Source organism: Anomalospiza imberbis, chromosome 10, assembly GCF_031753505.1.
Source record: "Anomalospiza imberbis isolate Cuckoo-Finch-1a 21T00152 chromosome 10, ASM3175350v1, whole genome shotgun sequence".
Taxonomy (NCBI): Eukaryota; Metazoa; Chordata; class Aves; order Passeriformes; family Viduidae; genus Anomalospiza; species Anomalospiza imberbis.
In genome coordinates this window covers 9626566-9645254 of record NC_089690.1, presented here as the reverse complement: position 1 = coordinate 9645254, position 18689 = coordinate 9626566, and the positions used below count along the sequence as shown (strand labels likewise).

Here is an 18689-nt window from a genome sequence, read left to right as displayed (position 1 = left end):
CTTCCCATGGATAAGGGGAGCCCACACAGCCCTTCCTGACCTCCAGCATGGAAACTAAAAGCACTTGCAATTTTCCCTGAGCAAATCCAAGTACAGATCATGCTGTCAAACCCTTATTTGATTTGTTTTTCTGGTGGCTCTGCTCCGTTTGCCTTCATTACTTTCTCTGCCCTGTGCCATAGTCCAATAATGCAGCATCTGCCCAATAAAAGGTCCATGAATATAATTTACAAGTAGTTGGCACCTTCTGCCTTGTCTGGGAGGACGGGCTCCCTGGGTACACTGCCGACTGGAAAAAGTGGATTTTACAGTCATTCTCAGTGGGGTAAATAACCTCTGAGCACTGTTTGTAGCTTGATTTATCTTTGTGAGGTTGCAATTCTCCCAAACATTTGATTCATGGTTTGAAATTGAACCTCTCTAAGTACATTTCTTTACAGAGTCTTAAAAAAATTAAATCTGGAAAGAAAGAAGGGAAGGTGCTATCTTACAGCCCCAGGGATGAGGAAGAAGGTGCCTCTGGTGCTTTGGATATATCTGAAGGGAACACTGAGCCTGCACTGATGCTCCCAGTGTCCCACCTCCCTAGGTAAGGCAGCCCTGACTGGGTGAGCTGCTGCATTTACTCTAGAAAAGCCTTTCTGAGACTGTGAATACACACCTGGGTTGGAACATTTGTGTGTACAACTGCCTCAGTCGGGGTTTGTTGGGTTATTAGGAAAGAAACATTTCCTGAGGATGCTGTGAGGGTAAGGGAGCACATTGCTGTGTCTGCACACTCCTTTGCTCTGAGGTTTTGGGATGTGCCCGTGCAGCGATGGGCAGAGGTTGGGGGCTGTGCTGTGGAGCAGCGCTTGCTCTGCACCCCTTTTCAGGAGCAGAATGAATCATCACCACTATGGGTGCCAAACCCCGCACCCTCCGGGCTGGGAGCCTCACAGCCTCGTGCCTAAACTTGCTGAAATTGGTGCAGGTGGCGTCACCTTGTGCCTTTGGGCTGAGGAGTGCCCAAACCGGTCCTGCTGCCATGCTGGGGCTCATCCTGTGCCTGATCCTCACCCTGGCTCCGGGTATCACTCCCAGGGAAGCTGAGCTCCTCCACACAAAGTGCTTCTTGCTGCAGGGCCAGCATCCTCCAGACCCCGAGGGTGATAAAAGATCCCCAGCGGATGAGCCACAGCCTGGGAGGGAGCAAACCTGTTTGCAAAAGGAGATCTCACTGGGCGGAAAGTCCAGAAGAAAAAGGAGAAATTTAAGGGAAAGTCCAAACATTTCCAGCCACAATAGTGCCGAATTTCTCTATTTTGATGGGTTTTCTTTGGCCCCATCACACTGTGGGTGAAGGCTGCCCGTACAGAGAGGAGAAAGGCAGTTTCTGTCCAGGGCTGCCCTGGGCTCTCATGAACATCTGCAGCAGTGCAGGGGTTAACACAGAACTTGGTCTCACCAACCATCTCCTGCCAAAGCCTTGGCCAAAAAAAAAAACAGGCTGAGGCAATTGAAAAGGTCCTGAAGACTGGCCAAGTGTGGGGGGATCAAGAGCTGTTCCCACTTCTAACACAGAAAGAGGAGAAAAGTGCATCCCCAGGCCCCTGTCCTGACCCCAGCTTTGCTGGAAAAGCAGCTAAAGGCAAACATTGGCGTGTCTAAAAGAGCACAGAGTTGTACTTGCACTGTCATGACTGCAGGGTTAGTGCAGTGCTTCACAGCCTGAGCTTCACCCTCTTGGTGGTGAAAGGTGCATTTAGCACAGAAATGACTGGAGGGTGCAGAAATGCACCAAGCAGGAATAGTCACACTTTGCTTACTCATATCGAGCCGTCTCTCTATTGCCCAGTGCCTCAGACCAAAGGGGCACAAAATCAGGACCCATTTTTCTATCTCTGCTGCCTTTGGTCTCACCTGCAGAAAGGAAATCCTGCTCCTGCCACCTCTGAGTCTGGAGCGAAGGCAGTGAACAGGGGGGTTCAGAGGTACAGCAGCAACCTGCCTGGTTGTTTTCTGGGAAAAAAAAGTTAAATCCTTCTCTTGTGGGATAAGCCTGGTTTGTGGGGCATGGAGCAGCCTCTTGGAGGAGGAAAAATTAGAGCAGAAGGTCCTGAAGATGCCAACAAGCGCCCTCTGGCCACATCACACTCATGAGTGTCCCAGCTACCAAAAGCAGTTTCTGTGGGGGGACCTGTGAATTCACACCCTCTGGTGCTGCAGCACAGGAGGGGACCTGCCCTCACCAGCAAGGAGGGGACACAGCTGAAGCAAGTCCCTTGGCAGAGCAGGACTGTGCTGGACTGCAGTGGGACCATGTCTGTGCTTGGAGATGCTCTGGCTCCCTCTGGGTATTACATCAAAAGGATACCAGATTGCTTGGCCTGGACTTTCCTGTGGTTTTAAATTCCTGTTCTCCCAATTCCTGGCTCAAGCACAGTGACCAAAATCATCACTGTGACAGAAAAGCTGAATTCTGGGACATCCTGAACGGGGCTGAAGATCCCCAAACCTGTTTCTAGTAGGTTTGGAGAGGAAACCATGGACGATGCAGAGGATGCCTCACTGCTGACCCCAGCCTCCTCCAACACACACCTGCCAAATCACATTGTACCAGTGTTAGCCAAAGGACCTGTCAGCTGTTCTGTAGCTGCTGGGCTGGGGAGATGTTGAACTTCTGGGGCGAGGAAGCAGGCCAGGAGCTGAGAGGAACAGCAAGAAGACAGAATTCCTCCCAATGCCTGAGGAGTTGCTCGCAGATACAGATAGGTAAAACAGGAGATGCTCACCCTTCAGACCAATCTCAGCTCCAAGGGTAGGTGGTTTCCTACTGCAACCACTGGCTTTTAGAATAGGGTTAAACTGTTATATCTCCCAGCTATGTCTGCCCAGAGACAATCAGCACAGAGACAAAAATTGTGCTAGGAAGAAAAACCTTTAAATGTTTCTACTGTCACATTCACCCCACCCCACTGGGTGCAAATGGGTGCTTTTCAGCCCAATTATTACCACTTACTGTGTTTTCTTTCTTTTGGCTTTTTGCTGCTGTACATCTAATTCAACCATCCTTAACCGAATCAGTAGAAATTAATCTTATCTATCTCCTTTCTTCCTTGGGAAGGGCCTGAAGGAGTCCTCACCCAGCCCTCATCTTGCAGATGATGCTCCAGCACAGCACTTGCTGCTGTATTTCAGGTTCCTGCCAGATGGACTCACCGCCTGTTGGTTGGGATTGCCACAGAAAAATAGGAACGAAACCCAGCTCAAACCATTTGCTTTTCCATCTGTGCTAGGAGGTTGTTGAAATCAGCACCGGCAGAGAGGTTTGGAGCTGACGCCAGAATAAGTTCGGAGAACCGAGGAGCTGTAGAGAGACGTGGATTTTCCTTTAGCCAGAGCAGAAGTCACTGGAAAACACCAGAGGAGCGAAGAGCTCGCAAACCACCATGCAAAAAAGTCAGCTTGAGCCTGGCATTGCTAGCTGGCTCCCAGGATGGCTTGGGGCTGTAGGTGTGGGAGACAAGAGCAGGGCAGGCAGCAGCAATATCCTCCCCTCTCCTCATTAATACAGCGGTGAGGCTTGATGGGTCTCCTAAATTATAATGTCTTTCTTGTCATTAACTTGATTTCTTTCTGGTGACAGCTGCAGCAAATTGGCCCCAGCTGCTCTGAGCGAGGGATGAGAAATTAAAAGGAATTAAACAAGCCAAGTGCTGGAGGGGTTGGTGTGCAGGGGAGGGGGTGCTTTGGGCCAGAGATGGCTGAGGAGGGCATGGCATGGGGTCATGGGGGTAGTAGGAAATGCAGGAAGGGAGAAATGGGCCCAGGGCTCATGCTTCTCCCTGCAAGCAGGACACTGAAAAGGTGCCTGCCACAGTAAGGTCTGTCTGGGGAGGGGACAGCCCTGTGTGTGCTGAGGCTGCTGCCATGCAAGAGGACACATGGGAGCCCCTCAGGGATTCCCCCCTCCAAGGAACATTCTCTGCCTGGGCATGAAGGAGGACAGTGCTGCTGAGCTTCTTTGCGAGCGGGTACAAGCAGGTCTCAGGCAGCAAGGAGTTTTTGTCAGCTGTCCTGGAAGAGGCCAGGCACAGGAACTGAGGAAAACCAGATCTATGTCTGTGTCTCCATTTTCTGCTGCCTGTTGGCAGCTCTTGCCCCTGAGGCATTGCCTGCCCTGCCAGGGCATGGAGATGGTCTTGGAGAACCAGTCCATCAGTCTCTGCCAAATACCTGCTGGGAACCTGTGTCCTCCTGTCCTGGCAGCCCCAGGCTGATTCCTGTGTGAAATACAGCTTTTGACCTGGCTTGTAGCCCCAGGGCCAGCTGGAACCATCCTGTGCCTGATGCAAGTCCGGGGGTGGGCAGGAGGGGATGTCTCATGCTCAGTCTCAGCATCCTTAATGTGAGATGGTCATTAATGTGACACAGTCACTCCACCGGCCCAGGAAAGATAACAAGAAAGATGAGTTTGGCCTCCCAGTCCTCTCAGACAGCTTTTTCTAATGTGCCACATTAAATAGTCCTGAACTGAGAAGACAAACTCGCCCTGGCTGCCATGATAAGCACAAAGAGTGATAAACCCACGTAATTAAAGTCTGCCAGTGTAATAACATTGCAGCGGAGACAGCTGGAGTCTAGCCCTGAGCCGGGGTCCATACCTTGGGTTTTACTTGTTTTCATTCAAATTTAGTTTGGAGAGATTCAGCCCAAGCGCTGCTAGGTGCCAGGAGGGAGGGGAAAATGCCACCTGGGCATGGTGGAGTGGAGGAGCTGTTGTTCCCTTCCTGGCTGTAACACAGAGAAGTCCTTAGCAGAAGCAAACACCCTCAAAACCATATTTGAAGAGGATCTGACCTTATAGAAAAGCCCATGGTTCATAAGGAGGCATTTCCCTTTGAGGTACTACACCTTTGCCCTTAGAAGCCTGGGTAGGGACAATAGGGACTGGTCAGGGGCCACTTTCACTGGTCCTAAATATATAGAACACTAGATTAAAGTTAGCTTTTTCCCATCTGGGCTTCCCAGCCTTCCTCTTCATGCTGGAATTTGCTCCACCCCAATGAGACCCCAAGGGCTGATGCCCCCTCATCCACCACATCCCACCCAGGGGACGAGGGCAGGACCCTGGGACGTGTGTGCTGGGGACCCTAAGCACAGCTTGTGGGCTGTAGGAAAGCTCTTTGCAGACTGTTGTCCTCCAGGTCAGTCTCAGGGCCCTGAGCCCAATCCCCCCAGTCCTGCCAGCAATCACGGCCAGCTGTTAGCAGTCCCCACTTGCCTCAGAGCTCAGCCATCCAGCCGACTTTAATCCACTTACTGCGGTGCTAATTATCTTTGCTCACTTTCATTTTTTTAACCAAAGTGTCCCCATGAACAAAATTAAGCATCACACAGGCTTCTCTGACATAAATTCTGCCATCTTTAGCAACCACAGCTGCTACAGGAGAAGATGTGGGCTAACCTCTCTCTTTCTAACCCATAGTGGCAGGGTTTTACCCCTGCTCCAGCTGACTCCTGTGAAGGTGCCCAGTGGCTTTAATTGTCCCTGCTAGACTGGGGAAGGTGCAATGCACAGTGCCCTTCCCCTCACCCTGCCAGCAGGACAGTGGGATTTCAGACACAGAACAACACACAGTCCTTCACTTCTTGGAGATGCTCTTTGTCCCTCTAGCTCTAGTGTTTTCCCTCCCTGTGTGCCCTAAGGTCAGGAGAGGTGGGGTGCACGGACCCCATCACTTCCCTGCACGTAGCCTCGTCCCTCCAGGGCTGTTGGGTTTGCTGTGACATAGAGGAGACTGTCCCTGGTGCAGATGACAGTCACAGTGCACCACTGCTGAGTCAGCCTGAGCATCCAGAGCTGCACCTGAGCTCTTCCACCCAGGCCCTTGGCTGGGCTGTGCTCCCCAGGCTGCCTCTTCCCAGCCTCCCTGCAGTGCCTGGAAGCTGATTTCTGGGAGAATCCTGGCTCTTGGAGAAGCCACTGAGGAGCCAGGCAGGAAGAAGGGCTGCCTCTGCCTAAAAAACTGAGCCCAGAGGTGTCCCTGAGGAGCAGAATCAAATTCTACATATATACACTAGGGGCTGGACTAGAAAACATTCAGAGGTCCCTTCCAACCTGAACTATTCCATGGTTCTGTGATTTCTTGCTGTCTATTTGCCTCTCTGCCTATCTCATGTTGCCCATCACCATCTGTAGGCACTATGTGTTGTCTTTTCACCACCAGCACTAGCCTGGAATAAGGGGAATAAATGAAATATGGTTCAAAAAGCAGCCTAAGCTCAAACCCAGCACAGTTTCCTGACATCTATATTTTCCTGCTTCCCTCCTCCCCTAAAAAAGACTGGGATCTTGGTGGGAAAGGCTGCTGTGCTGCATCCATGGCTGGGCAGCCCAAACCTGCCCCCTGCCCAGCCCTAAACAGGGACTGCTCATTCCCAGGGCTTTGCCAAATTCACACTGTACAGGTTTTCCCCATCCCATGGCTGTGTGAAGGAAGGGAAAAACAACCCTTCCCTTGAAACCATTCTCCCTTGAAAAGGGGCAGAAAAAATCCGCTGGCACACCCTGGAGCCATTTATCATGGCTACAAATATACAAGGCAATTGCTGTAAAACTTGAGTTTGGCTCTGTAAAGGAAAGAAACCCCACCCCATGCTTGTTGCAAATAATCACAGCACAAAAAAAAAGCCTTACAAGGCTGGGGCAGCTTCATAGATGAATTGCTTTTTAATCCCCAAAGCTCTGGTGATAAATCTTTTCACTGGAAGCTCTGGAGATACTGTGTCACTCAGGGCATGCAGCAGCGTGGGGGGAACAGCTCCAGGAGCTGAGCTGGCACGGGGGGACAGGAGGGTTCTCCTGCAGCCAGGAGCAGGTGATTAGGCAGGAGCTGGCAGTTGGACAGAAGCTGCTATAAGTCTGGGAGGACAGATGGACAAGTTTTGGGGAACAGCTCTTCAGAAACAAAGTGTTTGGAGAGGAGATGGTGGCATGCAGCCCAACCTGACCACGTGCTCCATATTGCAGGGACAGAGAGCTGCTTCTCCCAGCTCCGAGCAAAGACACAGAGCAATGGCATCCACACACTCCCTGCATCTCCTGGCCCCTTAATTTCCCTCTACTCTGACCCATCTGGGGTCCCCTGGGCTCTGAAATATTTATTTGACTCTCAGGCAGTGTTTTGGAATGCTCCTTCTGCCCAACAATCCTGAAGCACCAGTCATTCCCCCTGGCCAGTTACAGGGGTGAGAGCAGTGGGAACAACTTGCCCATCCTTGCCTTCTGCATTTTCCCATCCCACAGGGCCTTTTGCTTCTATATCACCTCCCTGGGAGAATAATCCCTCTAATTTATACTGGGAAGGTGGCAGGGGCCAGGCTGATCCTGAGGGCTCAGGGCAGTGGGGAGCATCGTTCTTGGAGCAAACAGCTCTGTAATTCCCTTCCTGGGGCTGCAGTGAGCCTGAGGCAGGAAGAAGTCACCAACCACTGTCTTCCCAGTGGTGGAGAGGTATAAAATGCTCTTCATGAAACCATTCTCCCTGAGGAGATCAGTTCCTTTTTTATTAGGTTTCATGCATTCATTAATTATAGGATTAAAGGACTTGCCCAGCAGCCTTTGATTCCAGCATCTCTGGGGAGCCCGGCTGGCATGTGGTACCCTGGAAGTCTCCACATCATCAAAACCCAGCCCATACATCTCCACCCAGGAACTGCCACCAGCTGTGCTGCAGCTACATCTCTGACAAGCCTCTGGGATGCTTTGCAGGGTGACCCTGGCCCAGCAGTGCACATGGAGTGGGTGGTGGGGCAGCCCCAGCATCACCACCCAATATATCAGGGCTTGAGCTGCATATTCCCCTTGTGCACCTGAGAGAGGAGAATTTGGGGTCACCAAGGAGGATGGGGAGTCCCAGGTCAGGAGATGCCTGGGCAGCTGGGAACACAAGGCTGGATAAAGGCAAAGCCAGTGCCTCACCTTTCTGGCTGCTCTGGACTCCATCCCAGCTGTGTTGCAACCAAGGATCCTGTAAAAACACCCTGGGAACACACATTCTGACACTGACCAAGGCACTCGAGCTGCAGCAGCCACAGCTATATCCCTGCACAGCCTGGCTGTTCAGGAACAGCAGGAAAAGTTTGCCCACGTGCAGCACGAGGGACCCAAACTCCACACAGGCGTCTGTCACTGCATTATAAAATACTATTGACTGCCTATTAAAAAGCCATCCCCTGGAGATCTGTGGCTGAGGAAGCAGCTGGGTGAAGTGAGACGGGGCAATAATGGCCATCAAGGAGGCATCAGTCACATCCACCCACGCAGCAGCCACAAGGGGCCCCCCATGGCTGCCAGGGTGCTGTGCCCTGCCTGGACCATCACCGACAGGAGAGACAGAGAGGATGAAACAGATCTCAATGCCCTCGGTCACACTGACATGCTCCAGAGAGAGGATGCAATCAGCCAGCAGGACCCTGAAACGCAAAGTTACTGCAGCCCAATGCCCACCCTCACCCAGCAGCACCCACCAGGACCCCTCAAGGGCCAAGGAAGGGCTTTGCCCATGGCAGACCTGGCTGTGGGATGGGGAGCAGGGAAAGCCAGCTGCACTGCCTCTGAACTAGGGATTGGGTAGGTGGGGGCAGGAGGAAGTGTGCAAGCCCCAAACCCTGCCTCTCCTCGGTCACTGGCCTGGCTATGGTCCCATGCAATGGGCTTAGGAGAGGCTGGAAGCAGAATAGCAGCTGCCAGTGCTCTGCCTGGGGCTTGCTCATCCAGTGTTTCTGCTCAAGCAAGCCCCAGGCTAGCCCAAGCTGACCAGAGGCATGGCCATGTGGTGCTGAGCCAGGGGAGCCTCCAGAGCTGGCTGTGAGGGAGTTGGGGTTGAGTAAGTAGTGCAAAACAAGAGCTCAGACTGCTTGGGCGGTCCCTTAGCTCCCATTTCAGGTCCTCAATATTTCATCCTGCAGGACCTGGTGTACACGGGGAAGGCAGCAGCATTGATCTCAGACAGGAAATCGATGGGTCCTTCCAGCCTGGGAGAGCATGACCAGCCAGCCCACGCTCCCTGGCATTTTTGTGACATTTTCCAAGCCGTGTGTCTGGGGAAGAAGTGATGGCCACAGCTCCAGAGGCAGCTGTCCCTCTGCAAAGCCCCAGCCCTAGCTCAGCCTGAGAAGCCAGGAAGGGTGCAGGCATCCCACTTGTGCCCTCCCTGCCATGCCCTCCCTGTCCCTGGGCCTGCAGACCCACCACAGCAGCAGAGGCCCAGGGGGATCTGGTGAAACAGTCCTGGTGTCCATCACCCTGGCACGTGGCCCATCCGCCACCCTCCCCAGGAGCATGGCCTGGGCTCAGTCCCATGCTGGGAGCAGAGCTGGGCACCAGGGCACAAATCAGGCCAGTGGCTTTTTTTAATTCTCAGTGAGGCTCAGCCCATGCAGGGCAAGGATGGAGGAGGGCTCCCCACATTCCCCTCAAGTTCAGGTGACCACGGTGGGCAGAGGAAGAAGAGATTGGCACCCAGCACATGCTAGTCAGAGAGGAGAGAGGGGAGCATATTCATGTGACACAGACAGCTATGGAGCTCTGCCTTGGCACTACAGACAACCTGGAGCCTTTGTCCCATATTCTCCCCCCAGACTCCAGCTCTGGAGGAAGCAGCTGTGCTCCTTCCCTTGCCCTCAAAGGGCTGGGAATGCAGGGCATGAGAAAGGCTGGGAGCAAGGAGCTGTACCAGCACCACCAGTGGTGCCAGGCACCAGCTGGCACCACTGAAGAGATGTGCCAGAAAATCAGGGTTACACTGGTGCCAGACAGCCCTGAAGAGGTCTCGAGGGAGAAGGCACCCACAGACTATTTTTTCCCCATGGGATTTTTCAACAATCCCATGCAAACTTGTCACACACCCCTGGATCTCAGCCCAGGTGCAAGCAGCTCTGGGGGCACCCATCCATCCCTGTGTCCCAAAACAGCCTGGGATGCCTAAGCCCCCAGCTCCAGTACCTGCAAGTTCACCCCCCTGGGCCAGGAGGGATGGAATATTTTTAGGGATTGCTGACATATCCCTGACATAGAAGTCAGCTGTCCCCACACCACAAGAGATGCCCTGGCCTTGGCCAGGCCTGGTGCTGAGGACAGTGGGATGCATTGCTATGCATCCAGGGCACAGCACGGTCACTGCCTCCATGTCCCTGGAGCAGTGCTGCTGACGCAACCAGCCTTTCCACCCCAGTGGGACAGCACAGAGAGGCAGGGATCCCCCATCGCTCCTGCCCCGCTCCCCAGCACAGGATGAGTGCCACAGTCAGATGGATGCTGGCAGTGAGGAAAGCTGCTCCCAGAGTTCTTCCCTGTCCTCCCACTCTTCAGCAGAGGGACATTGCGTGGGTGGTGGCCTGGCCCCTCTCCATGTCCTCCAGCTCGTACTCCTCGGCGTCAGAGAGGGGCAGCCCGTTGGTGCCGGGCACGGGCTCGCACTCGGTGCTGCGGGTGGTGGTGCGGGTGACGCTGGGCGAGTACTTCCGTGCCCACGGCAGGCGGTGGCCGGGGCGGCACATCACCTCCTTGAACATCTCCCGGAAGCGGGTGGACATCAGGTTGTAGAGGATGGGGTTGGCAGCCGAGCTCAGGTAGAAGAAGACACCTGAGATGATGTGGACGTACTGGAACATGTGGAGCATGTTGCTGGTCCAGGTGGATACAAAACTCCAGACAAGACGGTCGGTGTGGAAAGGAGCCCAGCAGATGCCAAACACCACCACCAGCACAACTATGGGGAGACAAGGAACCGGTGTTACTGGGGGGATGGGGATTACTAACCCCACAGAGATCTCCAGTCCCTGGCCAAGCACGGCCCCATTTCATCTTTGGCCATAGCAGAGAAGCACGAGAGGGAAGAAGGAGAGGGGAAAGGTCCCCTCAGTGCCTTCTGGACTTGTCATGGAAGGGCTGGAGGTCTGGACAGGATCTCCTCTCTCCATCTTCTGCCAGTGCTACTTCTGTGCTGCACTTCTCCGCTCCTCACTGGCAGGCAGCTGGCCCTGTCACAGCCATGCAGCACAGCTGGGGGACTCAGTCCCTAGTTAGCCTCCAGCCTCCGGAAACCTGCCACCTTCACCAGCAAAATCCAAGGAGCATGAGCTATTTGAGACCTTTCCCTGTGCTCTGGTTTTGATTTTGTTTTATAACCCAGCTCTGCTGATGGAAAGGAAAGGATGTAGGTATGTATATGTACAGGTAATCCTGGGGTCCTCTGCCATACCCATGCCGCAGTGCATCTCTGTGGCATGCAGGGCAGGTCCCCCTTTGTCCCCAGGCCAGCCCAAGTGCCTTGGAAAGCAGAGTTACCACTTGTCTAGGAGGTGGTAGAGAAGCAGCCTTCGCTGTGCCTTTGGGCTGGGCAATCTCCCATGGCTGTGCCATCATGGACTGGGAGCATGTGGAGGTCAGTATGTCAGGGAGGGGCAGCTGCCCAAGGGCAGCCAGCTCCCACTCCTGGGAAGGGGGCCAGAGGCTCTGGGAACCATGCTGGAGAGGGGTGCAAGAGTGAAGAGCAGTGGGAAAGAGGATGTTTCAATCCAGCCTTGGGTCATTGCCCTGTTAGAGTTACAGAAGCTGTGGGGCTGGGCAGAAGTGCTGCCCTTCTGGGAAATCCCACCACTGCCACCAGCATTTCAGGTCTGGGTGGAGGGATGGGGAGTGAGTTCCCCCATCCCAACCCACCTCCTTTCTCTTTCTCACCCTGCACTTCCCTCGAGGAGGGGATATAGTATGGCTTGGAGGGAGCTGGCCCAAGCAATCCTTACTGCTGGACTAGAATCACCAGATGTGCCTTTGCCCCAATACCTCACAAGCCAGACCCACAGCCTTCCTCTGGGATGACCCAGCTGTGGTGCTCTGGACTGTCCATGACTCAGTTTCCCCCCAGCATCCTCCCAACACAGCCTGGGGAGACAGTCCCTGGCTCTGCCATGCCCAGCATTGACTCACACAGCATCTTTGTGACCTGCCTCCTCTTGACTTTCTTCTGCCCCTGGGGGTTGTGGCAGTTGCGGCTGCTGCCAGTCTTGGCTCCCAAGGCTTCCAGCATCTTTTCTTTTTTGAGCTGCAGGCCAATGAGAAGGTAGAGGACACTGATGGTCCCCATGGGCAGGAAGAAGAAGAGGATGGTGGTGACCTGGATGATGAGATTGTAGGTCAAGCGTGGTTTCACGAGGGTGCAGATCTCTGAATCGGGCACCCGCCCCCGTCCTGGCACATAGAGAGGCTGCAGCCCATGGAGGCTGGTGTTGGGGATGGAGCAGACGACCGACAAGACCCAGATAGTGACAATGACCCTCTTGGCATGGTTCCTGGTCACCACGTACTTGGCTTTGAGCGGGTGCACCACAGCGATGTAGCGCTCCACGCTCAGGGCTGTGACGTTGAGGATGGAGGCGAAGCAGACGGCCTCGAAGAGCAGTGTCTTGAAATAGCAGCCACTGGCCCCCAGCAGGAAGGGATAGTTGCTCCACATGTCATAGAGCTCCAGTGGCATCCCCAGCAGCAGCACTAGCAGGTCGGACACGGCCAGGCTGAACAGGTAGTAGTTGGTGGGGGTCCTCATGAACCGGTGCCGGAGGATGACGATGCAGGTGAGCGTGTTGCCCACAGCCCCCACCAAGAAGATCAGCAGGTAAATGACACAGACTGGGACAAAGAAGTTGGACCGTCGAGGTCCCAGGTACTTATCCCGCAGCTGCTCCTCTGTCAGGTTGGCATCCTTAGGGTCGAAAAAGGTCTCTGGGTGAGTCCTGTTGCTGAGATCAGGGCTGATGGGCTCCACAGGGAAGTCTCGCTGGGGCAGGGGGAGCTCGGAACTGGAGCAGTTGACATAGGGATTCATGGCTGTGGAGAGATGGAGAGGTTTGTGGGATGCTTTCCCAGCTTCTCTGCTCCCCCTGCTCCCATTGTCCCTCTCCCCACTGGTGTCAGGATGCCCTGATTCTGCTGATCATCAGGGCTCTGCTCTCCTGCACCCATCCTGCCCCAGACACAGCCTTTGTGAAACCACACAAAGCCTCCACCTAAACTCTCCCGGGCTTCTCAAGTGTTTCCTGCCCCATTTCCCATCCGCAAACAAACCCGGCAGCTCCCCAGTCCACCTCAGCCCCTTTGCCCCATGAGGGGAATGTCAGCGGGGCTATCCTCTTTTCCTGCTCTGTAAGCAGAGCAGGATACAACCCCAAAAATCTCTCCTGGCAGCAATTCTAGCAGATATGCAGAAGGGCTGGCAGGGCAACCACTAAAACAGCCAGAGGGAAAATCGATTTTCCAACATGATAAGGACTTACAGCTTGTTGGGAAACTCCAGATGAACGCTGAGGTCCCACCACCCCTGCGCCGGACAGGGTCAGGGCTGGGGAGGGAGCGTGGGAGGGGATGGAGACTTCACTGCCTTAAGAGGCAGGCAAATGAAATCCTGCCGCTGCTTTCCCCTCGGAGCTCAGCTCGGAGAAGCCGCCTGCCCTTATCCACCTTCTCCCTCGTGTCCGCTGTCAGCTGAGAGGCTGGGGGCTGTGCCAGGGGCTTCTCTTCCCACCGCTGGCCAAACAAAGCGCGGTGCCGAGACCCTGCCCCTGCCAGGGGCTGGCTCCTTATCTGCACAGCAGCACTGACAAAAAGCTGCCCTTCAGAGAGAGGAAATAACGTTAAGGTAATAAACTCCATCGACTCTGAGAGTCCCAGGGGAGGGCGGCACAGACGTCTCCTGCCCCCCCCGGCAGCCGTCGCAACGCCGGCATTTGTCATCTGCGTGGCCTCGGTGGTGAGTAAAGCATCGAGCAGCCCCGCGGCCGCCCTGGCACCGTGCGGCGCGGGAGCCTGTGCAGCACCCGCTTGTCCGGGCTCATCTCGGGGAAAGGCAGATGGACCCAGCGGCTTCCCGAGGTCTCCCACTTCCAGATGTGCCATCCCTGGGTCACCCAAATCACTCTCCCGTGAAGCAGGTGGCTCCAGCCGGCTCTCGTCACACGTGGGTGCGAGGAAGTTGCTGCGCTCGCAGCATCGCCCCGTGCTCCGCGTCCGGCTCCGCGCCCTCCCCGTGCCCGGTGTCTGTCCCCGCTCCCGCCTGTCCTCCGTGGTGACACTCCCGTGTCAGGGATCACTCCTGCTCTGCCGTCGCGCAGGCCCGCGCACACACAGGCACATGTCTCACACACACAGACCCACTCACGGTTCCTGAGCTCCACGGACTCGTGTCAAGGCTGCGTGTCCCCGCTCTGCCCGCGGCTCCTCTCTCCTCCACGTGCTGGCCCGGTCCGAGACCCGCCCGGAGCCGGAGAAGCCCACGGGCTCCCGCTCCGCCTGCGGGGTGGGGGCTCCGCGGCTCCGGGCTCTCCAGCCCGCCCCAGCCCCGCAGGTGGGGAGGGGGCGGGGGATGCGGGGTCGGCAGCGCATCGTTCCGCCGCTCCGTGCGACGGCCGCGGGCACTGCCACCCCGCGGGACGGGGCACAGGGACGCGCACCGGTCCCTTCATCCCCTCCGAGAGTGGCAGGGCGTAGGTGGACCCGGTCCCCTCAGGGATGACACCTTGAAGGGCTCTGTCATCCCGGGACTTACCTCCTTCTGCCTGTCCCAGCACCATCCCACGCTGCACAGAGGCTGAGCTGAAAGAACCCCAGCAGGGCTGAATTCGAGCAGGCAGTGCAGGGATCTTGGAGAAGGAACCTGGAGAGACCTGCCAGGAGAGACCTGCTGCCAGCCCCACGCGGGCTGAGCCCAGCACAGCTGACTGCACTGCCGAGCCTGGTGCTTGTGGCCAGGATGTGAGGAGCTACCTGGATCTGGTGGCTCCAGCACCAGGACACAGCCCCAGCGGTCCTGCACGGCCCAATCCTCCTCCTGGTGCCAGAGCACACGGCACAGGGAGCAATACCACTCGCTCCTCATTGCCTTCGCTCAAAGAAATTCCAGAGCAGGCGAGGGATCACAGGACAAGACCAGCAAAGCCCTGGCCTGTCTTGGTAGCCCTGACCTGGCCCTACCTCTGCTCCCTGCTGCAAAAAAGCATCAAGCAGAGGGGAGCTGGCAGAGCAAACACTCCAAGGGCACAAAGCAAACACTCCAATGGCTGCCCCGAGCCTTGACTTTGCCCAGGAAAACATCTTTTCCCCCAGAGGAGAGGAACTGCTGAAGCCAAAGGCCTGGAGGGTAAATGAGTGTAAACAAGACATTATTCAAGGGAAGAAATCAACAAACTGGAAACAGTGTCTGAAACTGGGAGGGAGAAGGAGAAGAGTTGCTGCCTGCTGCTATGGAAGTGAGGAAATGAAACTTCATTCCCTCAGGGGATGGAGACACGGTAAAACAGGGTTATGGCATAGTGCTGGTGACAGCTGGGACAGGACACAGGGACAGCAGCAGGATGATGCTGGCAAGGGCTCAGCAGGGATGTTTCGACAGATGCCAGGATGGGTGACAGTGCCAGGGAAGTGGCACGTTGCAGGTCACAGCCCCTGGGTGGCAGAGCTACAAACAGTAAGTGATGAGGCAGGGATTTCTTTCCCTGCCTCCAGACTGTGCCCAGGCTGTTTTCCCTGGGGGATGCCCGAGGCAGGGAACAGATCTGTGCCAGTGCAGAGGCACAAGGAGCCTCAGCATGAGCCCACTTCAGGGATTACAACATGGAAAGAAGCATTCTGGGAATCTCACTCCCTTCCATTCCTCCTCTGTGTTCTGACTGCCCTGATGAGCACAGTCACACACAGCCAGCTCCCAGCACAGTCCCAGGTGCTCCCTGAGCTCTGTGCACTGGTACACAGCCACCTCCCCATCCTTGGGGCAGAGGCTGTTCCCTGCACGAAGCCACAATTCCTTCAAATGTCCTGTTCCTCATCTCTGTCGGGGCTTTGCCTCAAGGCAGCCCTTGGGGAGCCCCCTGAGCTCTGCACCTCTGTCCTTGTCCCTGCAGAAACCCCCCTGGCTCACGTGTCCTGCACTCCCAGGAGGTTGAGGGGATGTCTGCAGGGACCGGGGTGTTTGGAGGTTGCTTGGATTGGAAGAAAGCAGTGGGGATGTTGTTGAGCTCTTGGCAAACTTCAACATCTGTTTCCCTAAAGCCTCCTTTCCTTCTGAGGACAACAGGCATGTAGGAAGGATGCAAGGAGCAAGGACAAGGCAAAGCTTGGTTCTCTCCAAATGACCCACGAGTCCCTCCATCCCCACCAGGCTGTCAGATCCAGAATTCCAGGTGGTGGCAGACCTCTCTGCCCCATTTGCAGCCCCAGTTTTTCTGGGACACCAGTACCACAGGACATGGGATCCTTCTCCCTTTGCCTCCTCGCTTTCCTCATCATTCACATCAGCCTGTTGGAGCATCCCACATAACTGGGGCCTCAAGAGCTGCTCCCACCCTACCTGCTGTCATATCTCTCTGGGAAGAGTTGGTAGCTCTCAGGGATTGACTGCATATCACTTCTTTCTCTTGGATCTCTTTCTTCCTGCATCCCACCTCTAAGTACTCACAAATCTAACAGTCCTTTAGAATGATCCATTCTCTCTTTTAATTTTCTGATAAACAAAACAACCAGGAGGTGACAACCCCTCTTCTTCTATTGCTCAAAAGAGGGTAAACTGCACATGGGAGCTTGATCCTTCAGCCTGTTCCTCTGATCAGGTATTTTGTTATATTAACCCTACCTGGGGAGGCAGCAGGGAGGATGGCCACCAAAACCTGCTCCTGCTCATGGTCTGTCAGCCACAGCCCAGCCCTCTCCATGGCCAGAGCACCTCTGGGTTAGGCTGGAAGGAGACAAGCAAGGGCACCCATGAGGCTCCTTTTGTAAGCCCAGTTCCAGTGTTCCTCCTGCTCCCTGCTGTACAGCCATCCCTCCCAGAGGGCCAGCCAGTGCAGAGCTTGTCCCCACTGGCAGCTGGCTCTCCCCACGAGTGGCTTAAGGCTGCCACACAGAAGCTGAGCAGGGCCCAGCTCTGCAGCTGTGCCAGGAGAATTAAGAATCCAAAAGAGAAAGCAAACCTCAGTTTCAAAGCTCGAGAGGCACAGCCCTAATAACCTACTGCATCCACTTGTGGCTCCTTTCAAGAGGGCATCACACAGTAACTGCAGGGCAGCCCAGCACAGCCTTGTAGAGCTCTCTGTGCTCCATCCCCATTCTTCCTGCACTTTGCAGAGTTAATTAACACCCTCTGGTTCTGAACACAAAAAGCCATCAAGCCACAGAGTAACATTACATCCAAGAGGGAAACTGAGGCACAGACAGTCCCTTGTCCCCTCTGTGCTATCCTGCAGGAGGCAGGAGCCCCTGGGCTGCATTCTGCTGCCACAGAAGGGAGCAGATGAGCAGGCCCTTCTCAGGGAATTGCTGCAACAAATTTTCCAGGGCAGGGAAAGCCAGCACAGACAAAACAGGGTCATGAACCCTCTCCCCTTGGAGAGGAAGCAAATCTTTTGGCCATGAGGATGTAAAAGGGGCTTCTCTCTCTGCTGGGAGCTGCCTACTCAAAGCTGCCCCTCTTTGGTCACCTGGAGATGACAAGCTTAGAGGATGCATTTCAGAGAGCAGGAGGATGCTTTTTTTAGACCTCAAGAGCAGGAAGGGCCACACAGACCCACAGGGCACCAAACAGGCCCAGATCTCAATAATTTGGCACAGACAGGTCAACGAGGTGGCCTTTTCAAAGCAGCCCTGCTGTGTTTCACCCAGCAGAGCCCATCCACCCATCCTTGTCTATGTGGGACACCCTCCTGTAATAATTTTTTAGCCATCACTCTCCTGTGCATCTCCACTCACTAACTCTCCAGAGGCCTTTTTCACTGTGTAACAGCTGTGCCCGTTCCCAAAAATCTCACCTCAGCATTTTTACCTCCTCTTCCCCTCTCACACAGCCTAAGAAGGTGACATCTTAACCTCTCACAATAGTGGCAGTTGTTTCCAGATCTCCAAATCCTCTTTTCTGAGCTGGTCATAAACTGGCCAGCACCTTTTCCGAGTGCAGGCATCTGGCAAAGGAACAGCAGGGAGCCTTTGCTCCCCTGGGACAGCATCCCTGGGCTGGTGCCCTACTCACAGCCTGGCGTTTCATTTCTCCCTGCAAAAACGTCTGCACCCAGACCCCCACAGCTCATCTGAAGAGTATCTGGGGAGGGACGTTTCTCCTCTACCTTAAATGAGGCTGAAAGAACGAGGGAAAAAATATATAGAGACCATTTAAATATTCACTGGGATGAAAGCAATCAGCTTTCTGAGGAACAGCAAAACTGACCTCTGCTCCACAGCTTGTGTCCCCTGGGTCTGCTGAGGGGACAGGGAAGGCAGGCACTCTATCAGCAGGTATTCAGGCTCCATGGCAACCATAGTTTTGCTAATCAGGGCCAGCACAGACTTGAAGTGCTTTTCACCTGGCAGGAGCACTGGGCTTTTGCCATTAGGCTGAGTTAGCCAGGGGCGCTGCCTTGGCCGTGCCCCCTGGGCAGTGATGGAATTGGATGAGGGCTGACTGCAGGCCAAGGCATCCTGACAAGGATCTGCACAGTTCCAGCCCTGTGCCCTCCATTCTGCACGAGGCTGGGGACCATGTTTTTTTACTGAGGTCAGAATGAATCACCCAAGATCAAAAGAGGGTGTATTTGTATCGGTATCAGATTATTCCACCCCAAGCTGCGGATGTGTCTGCTGGCCAGGGCTTTGCTAATTGTGTTCC

General features: G+C 54.9%; 1 protein-coding gene across 1 annotated transcript; it reads right to left on the bottom strand.

Annotated features, from left to right (window-relative positions):
• Positions 1–7726: 7726 nt before the first annotated feature.
• On the bottom strand, positions 7727–13824 carry NMUR1 (neuromedin U receptor 1). The gene is made up of 3 exons (XM_068200555.1): positions 13321–13824; positions 11978–12874; positions 7727–10757 (listed from the first exon to the last, which is right to left on the bottom strand). The coding sequence occupies exons 2-3, from the start codon at positions 12870–12872 to the stop codon at positions 10354–10356; spliced, it is 1299 nt and encodes a 432-aa protein (XP_068056656.1). The 5' UTR covers positions 12873–12874; positions 13321–13824; the 3' UTR covers positions 7727–10353.
• Between the last annotated feature and the right edge of the window lie 4865 nt (positions 13825–18689).

Excerpts from the sequence above, each read along its gene's own strand:
- NMUR1 (XM_068200555.1), bottom strand. The coding sequence starts at position 12,872 with ATGAATCCCTATGTCAACTGCTCCAGTTCCGAGCTCCCCCTGCCCCAG. Across the intron at positions 10,758-11,977 it reads GCAGGTCACAAAGATGCTGT|TTGTGCTGGTGGTGGTGTTT; the intron begins GTGAGTCAATGC and ends GTCTCCCCATAG.